General features: G+C 41.0%; 1 protein-coding gene across 1 annotated transcript; it reads left to right on the top strand.

Moving 5' to 3' along the window:
- Window positions 1–8,362, top strand: abhd5a (abhydrolase domain containing 5a). The gene is made up of 8 exons (XM_063879439.1): window positions 1–119; window positions 1,406–1,486; window positions 2,918–3,003; window positions 3,232–3,607; window positions 4,124–4,278; window positions 4,717–4,828; window positions 4,936–5,122; window positions 5,544–8,362. The coding sequence occupies exons 1-8, from the start codon at window positions 88–90 to the stop codon at window positions 5,631–5,633; spliced, it is 1,119 nt and encodes a 372-aa protein (XP_063735509.1). The 5' UTR covers window positions 1–87; the 3' UTR covers window positions 5,634–8,362.
- The last annotated feature ends 2,022 nt before the right edge of the window (window positions 8,363–10,384 follow it).

Raw genomic sequence — 10,384 nt, 5'->3', positions numbered from 1 at the left:
GGGAAATCTCAAACAATAAATCAAGCGCCTTCAAACATTCCTACTGACTCCACGTCAAAGTCTGAAGCCATGTGATCGTGTTGCAGAATGGCTGAGCTGGCGGTGACAACGAGCGCAGGGTGAGTGTCTCCCCAACCAAACCAACCTCTCTGTTTGTAAAATATGTAAAGGAATATTAGGGATGTTCAAAATGGCATATCCAAATCTGTGTATATCTAACATATACCTGCATAGTTAGGGTGGTCAAAGTAAGGGAACGCTACATTTACTAACATCAACACAACTTCCCTAAAGTTCAAGTTAATATAAACACAGACGCACTGAGGACAAACATGTTGTCAGATAGAACTAGATTTTGCCCATGCTGTGCCGATCAGAGCTGGGAGAAGTATTGGATCTTATACTTGAGTCAAAGTAGAAGTAACAGAGTGTAAAATAAAAGCAATCAAAATGTTACTCAAGCAAAAGTAGAAAATTATTAGATTCAAAATATACTTAAAGTACCAAAAGTAAAAGTAGTCATTGTTCAGATTGTCATTGGTCCATTTCAGAATGATATATATCTATATATATGATATGATATGATATGTTTTATAATTATTGATCATTAAAGTGTTCTCAGAGCTGGTAAAGGTGCAGCTAGTTTTAATGGCTTTGTATACTGCAGGGTAGCTGCTGAATTTACTCCAGGTGAACTAAAGTCTGATTTAAGGGCTGATTATATTTACCATCATTAATCCAAATCTGTAAAGTGAATAAAGCTATTGAATACATGAAGTGGAGTAGAAGTACACCATTTACCCCTGAATTGTAGTGGAGTAGAAGTAGCATAACATGGAAATACTCAAGTAAAGTACAAGTATCTCAAAATTGTAATTCATTGCAGTTATTGTGTGAATCTACTCAGTTACTTCCCACCTCTGGTGCCGATGAGGTCATACTAATATTATGTTAAAATAGATTTTTATTATTCTAAGTACTTCGCAATAGTATAAGCCACATCGTTTTTTGGTGTATCCAGACTCATGTAAATCATTTTTTATATCTTAATGTATAATAGTTTCAATGTTTTTATTTAATTTTCTCAGGTTGTTTTTCTTTCTGTTTTATCTTCTTTAACTCTGTTTATGTATGCACCATGTACTCCAATTCCTCACCCTGGCTCTTTTTGGATGTGTTGTCTTGTCTTAATGTGAATTCATGTTTATTTTTGCAAATGTGATGATGATGATAAATTGACGTTATTTGTCTCCTCATCAAGCTGTTATATTGTACTGTAATTTCTAGTTATGTAAAAAAAAAAATTTAAAAGCCAAATTCTTCATATGGATAAACCTTCTTGGCAATAAACCTGTTTTTGATTCTGATCAGCCTCTCACTCTGCTTCATTTCGCTGTGGCTTCAGGGTTGTTTGGAGAACGATGTCTGCTGTCGGGGCTAACAGTCTGCTCAGCAGTGTGTGGGGCTATGCAGACTCCACATTACGGTAATCTGGACTGTTTAAGATACAGCATGGTTTTAGATCAACCTCTGAGGAGAGGAGGAACCTGGTTCACATTCAAGAGCTTCTTCTGTGCTCACATAAATCTCAGTTTTTGAAAAGCAGGTTTATGTGAAATCACAACTCCTTTGGAGCCAATCTGTGTAAACCTCACATACAATAAGAATGGACGTCTCAGGGAGTTTGGAGACACCTATTGTTGATTAAGTCAAATATAACTGCGTATTATATTATTTATTTAATCACTTCCTAATTTAATAATCAACCAATTAGTGTTGCTGGTCCATATGGCATCCTTTTTGAAAATGCAGGGCATTTCTTAATGGAAATGTTTTCACCTGTCGGCCAACGTACAGCCCTGCATTAAATCTTTATGTTATAAACAATGTTCCCCTTAAATTGAAATGTTGCTCATTTTAGAGGCTGAGATGGTGCTTCCAATTTCTTTTGGATTATACTGTGATAAAGTGTTTCTAATACTCTGTCCACACACTTATTATTAATAAGGGAAGACACAGCACTGGTCACATTCTGCAGTTAACAGTCTTGAGCCATCAAATGCACACTAATAACTTAAATACTATTTGTCATAATAAAGCGTCAGCTGGCTTGAACTCCTTTCACATTGATTACCTGGTAGGTGGGCAGGAAAGGTAATGTAGGTCAGATGCAGATCCAGTTATGCTAAAAGTCGGGACATTACAGGGTGGGGGCCCTCCTAGATTAGATTCTGCTATGTCTTGATTTGTTTCCTCTTGCAAACTTTTTTTGACATTTCCACTTTACTCAACAGTCCTCCAGCTTCATAACCCTGATGAACTCACCCTGTCGAGGTTATTTTCTGAATAGTGACCAGCATGCTTCTCATTATAAAATGATTTAATTTAATTTTTTTTCCGTTAAGAAAAAATAGCATAGCAACGGTTTGAACTTCAGGGACAGCAACATAACTTAAAATGACGGCAGCACTGATCAAGGTTTTCTGTAACTGACCAAGTCTGTTCACAATTTCATTCCATTAATCAGTCTTTAAACAGTACCTTGTCCCTTTGTTGTTTATTTCCTTATTGTCTTCCTCTGTAATTTTATTTTTCTTATTACACAAAATAGAGATTTGCCAAAAGATGAATTTAGTCATCAGTGTTCTGGCCCTTCCTTTGAATGAGATCTCGCCTGAACAGAGCCTGCCTTTGAAACCATGGGAGTTTTCTCCGCTTCAGACGAAGTCATCCACACTGAGAGCACAGTTCACATGATCAGATGTGACGCTCCTCATAAGTGCTCTATTATACTTTTTAATCAATGCTGTCCCGTCTAAATCCTGTATGCATAGCCCCAGCTTGCAGCGTCACCCTGTCCCTGATGTAGGTAATGAAGCTCTCTGTGTGTTATGTGTGAATGTGTGTCTGTGTATAGGTGGTGCTGGATCCCCCGCTTGTTGCCCTCATGGTGTCCAACCTCTCAGGATCAGCTGCAGACTGCAGAGAACATGATGCTGCAATGTAAGCTTCATCTTCATCATCAAAATGTAGGAGCTGTATTAAAGAGTGCCTATTATGCTTTGTTGGGTTTTCCCTTTCCTGTAGTGTGTTATACAGGTTTTTGTGCATGTAATCGATCTTCAAAGGCTAAAATCCCTGTGTTCCCTCCAGAGGAGTTTCTTTCTAACACGATTATTTTTGTTAATATTATTATCTGAATTTTTTACCTTTTTTCTCTTTTCTTTTCAGGTGTGGAAAGCACTCACTCCAAACAGTTCGTCCCCATCTCTGAAGGCACCAGGCTGTGGACACTGACCTTCAGCAGTGACTGTGTCAAAAACAGAACCCCCCTAGTTCTGCTCCATGGGTTTGGAGGTGGCGTGGGTCTCTGGGCTCAGAACCTCGACTCTCTCTCGCAGCATAGGACCGTCTTGGCTGTGGACCTTCTGGGCTTTGGGCAGAGCAGCAGGCCTCGGTTCTCCACAGAGGCCCGGGAGGCAGAGGAACAATTTGTGGAGTCCATTGAGCAGTGGAGGGCTAAAGTAGGTCTGGAGTCCATGATACTGCTGGGACACAACCTGGGAGGATACCTGGCTGTGTCATACTCTATTAAATACCCAGACAGGTAGGTAAAGATGTCTCCTAACGTGCCGTTGGGTTGTGTTTAGGGATGCACCAATACATCGGCCCTGCGCACATTTATATCTGTTTTGTGATGAGAATTAGTACTGTTGAAGTCTGTTAAGTAAAATTTACTTACGATTTTAAAGCACAAGTTAAAAACACAAGCTTGGTGAACATAGTTAGCATTTAGCAGCTAAAGACAGCTTTGGAAGATTAGCCTTTATGGCAGTGGAAGGCAGAATTTCTTTGCCACAAACACACACATACATACACACGAACACTCGCTGGCCTTAGTGAGCAAGGGGGATCATCTTGCTCGAGGAACTTGGGATCGAACCACCAACTTTCCAATTAAAGGACACCTGCTCTAAATCCTGAGCCACAGCAGCCGTTTTAATTAAAATCGTATTAATATGTTGCATGGAGTTTATGACATCATCTAAGCTGTCGGTTGGCATATTTCTAGAAAACGTAAGGGATGACATAAACATGCCATGTATTGACTGTGTGTCTATAGAGTGAAGCACATTGTGTTGGTGGAGCCCTGGGGTTTCCCCGAGCGCCCGGACACAGCAGAAGCAGACCGGCCCACCCCGGTGTGGATCAAAGCTCTGGGGTCCATGTTCAGTCCCTTCAACCCGCTGGCTGGCCTGAGACTGGTTGGACCTCTAGGTGAGACTGAAACAAGACGCAGCCAAAGATTCTCGAGCTGCTTTAATCAATGAGAGGAGAATACGCAGCAATGATCTCTAGTAGCTGCAGCTCAACAGGAGCCAGGGAATCAAACAATAATAGGAATCTGAAAATAAATGCAGCTCAAACGAATGAAAAATTATAATAATGTTGACTACAAATAAATGAGGCTCTGTAAAGACAAAAGAAGGCATGGTAAAATGGTTGTTGTGTTATTTTATTATTAGAGCTAAAGTATTTATATTGTGTTCTTACAGAAACTTATTTTATTACTGATCTACTCATATGATATCCACATGACCTTTTGGTTCCGAACTTTGCGCCTTTGAAAGCCCCCTACTGTTTATAACCATGTCAAATGTAATGAACCAGCCTCATCGTATAATGCTTGGTTGTGACCCTTAAATGTCCCTTCAGGGCCCACTTTGGTCCAGACTTTCAGACCTGACTTCAAAAAGAAGTTCTCTTCAATGTTCAGCGACAACACTGTGTCAGACTACATCTACCACCTGAACGTGCAAACCCCCAGGTCTGTGCGCTTTGTCACTGCTGCCTTCAAGCAATTTATTAAGGGCCTTTGTCGCTGTCACTTGTGCCTCGTGTCGTCAGAATCTGCCTTTGTTGTTTTTGTCATAGCGGGGAAGCGGCCTTTAAGAACATGACCACTCCTGAGGGCTGTGCTGTGAGGCCGATGCTACAGAGGATGGAGCAGCTTCCACCTCAGATCCCCATCACCATCATCTACGGGTCCCGCTCCAGCATCGAGAGCAACTCATGCAGCAGCATCAAAGACATGAGGCCGCACTCTCATGTGGAGGTCATAGTAGGTTCATTGTGCCTTCATTTCAGTTTGAATCCAGATCATGTTCAACTGTGTATTCAAAGAAAACTTTGCATATGTGGTTATTTTTGTAGAAAAACCATTGAACGATTTTAGTCAAAGCAACACTTACATACACTTCATTCCCGTAGACATACAAGAGCAACTAAGGGTTAAGTATCTTGCCCAAGGACATGTTGTGTGCAGGGGCTGTGGAACCAAACCACTGACCCTCTGATTGGTTCTTTCCTATATACCCCTGAACCACAGCTGCTACATTACATCACATTTTATATTTTTTCCAAAGTGACTTGGCTTGGAAGAACTTTCTGCTGTCCTGATATAAATTGTAATGTTCTTAAATGCTTTTTGATAGATGTGTGCATTGCTCTCTCGTAATGAGCTTCCCTCTGTTTGTTATCAGACGATCCGTGGAGCCGGACATTATGTATTCGCTGACCAGCCGGAAGACTTCAACCACACAGTTTTGAAAGTATGCAATAAAGTGGACTGAAGCACAGACGAGCCTGGCTCCTGACCTCTGGAGGGAAAGGGGAGCACCAATAAGTGACTCTTCTTCAGCATTGGGAACACAGGATTCTTCTTCCTTAATGATGGAAAAAGGAGTGCATGAGAATAAGTCGAGTGCATATTTGTGTCAAAAAATATCAGTAAGTAAGAAGTGTGTGTCTTAGGATATAAACGCACACGGACACTTAAATTCCCTCTGCAGATTAAAAGGCAAACATCCCATCATAAGGTGCTTCAAACGGAGAGAACAGCCTGAAAGAATGATCTCCAAACCTGAGCACCACTTGCTGTTCACTATCAAGCTGTCACCTCCTCCTTTAGAGTCCGGTCAAGGTGAAAAATGGAGAATCCATGGGGGGAAATGGCGGAGTCCTGGTTTGAGGGATCTATGCACGTCTCTGTGAAAACCATGACGTTACAGTTCATGTTTTTCCTCAGTTTGACTAAAACTCCAGTCCAGGAGCCTGGCCTCCTTTTTCTCCTGCTCTGCCCAGGTAAATCAGCAGCAGGTAGCCATGACTTTGTATCGGTCTTGGTGAAAGACGGGGTACACCAAGGTTCTGATGGGTAAACATTTGTCTTAATCATATTAGATGATAGGGCTTGCTTGGGAGGTTTGTATCGTAAGATGTATGTTTGTAACCTTCAGTCATAAGCACAAGGTTATACTGTATGTCAAATGATATTGAATTCTCTTTGTTTAACTTCTAATGTACACTACAAACAACAGTCTAATGGAGCAACATCATTGGGAGCCACTAATTCTTTTTGCTAGAATCTTTATTTTAAATGAACAAGTGTAGAGTCTGTCGTGCCTCTACAACGGATCAAATTATTTAGCTTCCAAAAAATGTTCCCTCAGACAGCTCATATTTCTTAATGTAAAAATAATTGTATCTATTATGATTATTGTTCACTTGCTTTTCTGTCTTTTGTCATGCATACACAACGAAGGCCTAACTTTGCATCACATGATTAATCTGCTACACTTTGATTCTGCCTCTCCCCCTCTTGTCTTTCATTGAAATGGTGCAAGATTTGTCAAAATGTACCCCCCACGATCTTTATGAGCCGTCAGGCCTCTATCAATGAGACAAGGCCTCTTTAGTTTCACCTTACTGCCACTAGAGATCACTAATATTCAAAAAGGATTATTGGGGAATCAGGAATCTTCCCTCCTGCACCAATAGTGCAGAAACAAATCCTAAAACCTGGAAATTATTGAGCATTTCAACACTTCCAGTTCCCTGGTCCCAAAGTCATGAATGTGTTTGTTGTTAGAAGCTTGAAATAAGGTTGTGATTAACACAAGCTTAGGGGAATTGCATGTTTTGTGCTACGACTTAAAATATGTCAGTAAATACCCTACTTGTGAATGTCTGAAGCTTCTATGTCTCATAAAATGGCAGTTGCTAATAACAGCATCCCAACACGAGTCCACCGTTGGCTTAGCGTTGGTGATGTTCAGCCGTGTGACTGTGTGGAGTTGGTTTATAGCATAACGTTAGCTATTTACTTCTGGTAACTGCATTAATGCTTCAAAATCTCAAAGTGCTGATAATATGTGGAGATTATCCTGCTGAACAAAACCCTAACCCTTACATACTGTAGATGTTTCCAAATCTACAAAACGTGTCTAAAGGTTGTGATACACTGCCCTGTAACAGAGTGCATTAGATGGATTGAAGGTATGATGATGTAGAGTTTCCTTCTCCCTCTGTTTCCATCCTTGGGACCAATCATAAGATGGCTATCGATTGTAAAAGACATCCTATCTGTTTTGAATCCCTCAACTGGTTAGATGATGGATGGGAAATATGCAAGCTAATGTTAAGTATTTCCAAACCACATGTAGGGGCTGTTTCTCCCTCTCACCTGGAGAAAGACTGACGCGGGCGTTGAGAAGTTTCCTCTTTGTTAACGTAGCAGATGGTTAGCTTTGGAGAGAAAGAGAAGCAATCTCATTACATCCTCATCACATATTGAGGAATTCGAAATTGTATTCTTCGATGAGGGAGACGAAATAATTTTGAGTGGCTCCAAGAACGATTGGAGGGAGAGAAGTGATCACTAAAGTTCTCTTTCTGCCTTTACCAGCTTCATAAATGTATTTTTTCTTCTAAAAGCCAAGACAAGTGTTTTTGAATTAAAAAAAACTGATGTTTCATATTTTTGCTTATATGAAATATTTGCAGTTCCACAAATTCAGATAGATTCGATCGAGAAACTGCGATGCTGTTCCTCCCAATCGAGCTGATTGTCCTGGTGAGTTAGCATTCAGTTAGCTTGACTTTTTTGATCAAAAAGGTTTGAACTGTGGTTGTTCTTTATCTTTTATATGTTTGTGATGTGAAAAACCAGTCAAGATATGAATGTGATATAAACGTAGTTGATGATATTAAGCTTATTGGCTGCTCAACTGTGTCTTCTTAATTGCGGCCTAAGCTAAGCTAAAAGCGCTCATTGTTGTCGCTGCGAACCTTTTAAAACGTGAGCTAATTTGTGCACACTTTAAGCAATGGTGTATTCATTTGAAATGTGGGTTTATGAAAAAAAAGAGGCTCTATTGTTCACAATTGGTTATTTTAGTCACTGTGTAATTCTGTATTGATGCAGATTAATTATTGTTTAGTATATTGTGTTTTTGGATACATTTCATTATACAGGTTTTTCTACTTCCGTGTTTTCAATTAAAATGTGTCCAGTCTCCTCGTTTTTGCCTCTTGACTGTTGTTTTAATTTATATTCATGTTTGCCTTTCCTTGCTTCCTCCAAAACAAAATCCTGCCATTTTAAAAGCCTTTATCGGTGCCGGGATGTCAGGGGAGCTTCATTGCTCTGCCGAACAACGCCTATTTTGTCTCATTGTGATTCCTCACCACAGACAGGACTGCCGAGTTCACAGAAAACTGTCAACCAGATTAATGAATTAGTTCACTGGCCCCACATACAAACCCAGACACACACACACACACACACACACACACACACACACACACACACACACACACACACACACACACACACACAGCCCCATCTCTTGTCTTTAGCTTTGACTTTTAGTCCTGTTTGAAAGCATTTAATTCTCTGCATCAACCTGCAGAGGGAATGGTTAGAGAGCAGCACTTTCACTTTGAATCAGGTTTCATCTGTTTCATGCAGATGGCCTGAGTCTGTCTGCTATCAAACTGAATAAAACCGTCATCAGTACCTGCTCCATACTGCAGAATGCTGTATCCTGTTTCAAAATGTTGAACATGCTAAATGAGCTAATTTGGCTTTTTTTGTTAGACAAAAGTATTGTCTTTTTTGATTGTGTCAACACAAATCAAGTGTGTGTATTATCTATTAAAACCACAACATTCAACAAGTGGGCCAGTAACTTTACTTAGTATATTTGGACAAACTGACTGATTTATGATTTAGATTTCGGTAGTCCTGCGAAACATGCTAACTCACATCTGCAGCACAAACACAGTGTGTCCAACTTAGCACACACAGCATCTCCTGTCAAGCAGGGCTTAATTGCAAGGAGCAAGAAGACCAGAGCTAGCTGTTTTTTTTCCTGAAAACACAGACATTGTCAAGCACACACACACACACACACACACACACACACACACACACACACAGACACACACACACACACAAATCACTTCCTGCTGTGAGATGCGACCCTGCAGATGTAGGTCAAATCTGGTCATGAGTTGTGGCCTCCTTTGCCTTGTCCGCACATTACACATACACATATACACACACACACACACACACACACACACACACACACACACACACACACACACATACATACTAATAGAACACAAGAGCAAGTGCATTTATGACCACCATCCAAACTGCTTTAGTTCCTCTGCATCTCCAGATATAGTGAACACATCATCTGTGTGTGTGTGTGTGTGTGTGTGTGTGTGTGTGTGTGTGTGTGTGTGTGTGTGTGTGTGTGTGTGTGTGTGTGTGTGTGTGTGTGTGTGTGTGTGTGTGTGTGTGTGTGTGTGTGTGTGTGTGTGTCCGTGCATGTGTGTGTGTTCTTGCCAGGCCTGCACTAATAGTCTTAATGCTTCCTGAGGAGTTGCCCAGAGCTGCATTAGCCATCGATTTGAAGCAAAGAGCTTTAGCCCTCTAGCCTACCCATTCCAACACACACACACACACATACACACACACACACACACACACACACACACACACACACACACACACACACACACACACACACTCACTCACACACTCCACCCATCTAGCCCCTTTAAAGCTCTATATAGCAGAGGCTTCCTGTCTCGCACCCACGGGTTTATCTCTCCAATGCAATTAAGGTGCTTTAAAAGTGCATTTTCAGGAAGAAGAAGCGTGGGGGTAATGAGGGAGAGTGCTGGCTGGACATCTCTGTGTTCAATGCGATGGGAAGCCCCCACTATTCGCCAAGAGCCCAGCCAGACGCTGAGATGGATGAACACACCCTTACTGAGATGAGAGTAAAAGAAGTCGGGGGGAGGAAATGGACATTGTCAGAAGTGCGCAGGGGTCTGTAAGTTATGTGATCTGCTACAGCACTGGGCCAGATAGTTTTCCTTTAAATGACTGTTGAGAAAGAAAAACACTTATATTTGTTTCAAGATGTTATTTATTTTAGTTCAGGTGCTGTTTTAGGTCCTGACCACAGCGAAATCAGCAGGTACCAGTCGTGCTACTAGTGTTTAAAATAAAGCCATCTTTATT

The sequence above is a fragment of the Eleginops maclovinus genome, chromosome 3 (assembly GCF_036324505.1).
Source record: "Eleginops maclovinus isolate JMC-PN-2008 ecotype Puerto Natales chromosome 3, JC_Emac_rtc_rv5, whole genome shotgun sequence".
Taxonomy (NCBI): Eukaryota; Metazoa; Chordata; class Actinopteri; order Perciformes; family Eleginopidae; genus Eleginops; species Eleginops maclovinus.
The sequence above is the reverse complement of the archived record's forward strand: the minus strand, read 5'-3'. Positions and strand labels throughout refer to the sequence as shown.

Excerpts from the sequence above, each read along its gene's own strand:
- abhd5a (XM_063879439.1), top strand. The coding sequence starts at position 88 with ATGGCTGAGCTGGCGGTGACAACGAGCGCAGG. Across the intron at positions 3,608-4,123 it reads TCTATTAAATACCCAGACAG|AGTGAAGCACATTGTGTTGG; the intron begins GTAGGTAAAGAT and ends GTGTGTCTATAG. Across the intron at positions 5,123-5,543 it reads ACTCTCATGTGGAGGTCATA|ACGATCCGTGGAGCCGGACA; the intron begins GTAGGTTCATTG and ends GTTTGTTATCAG.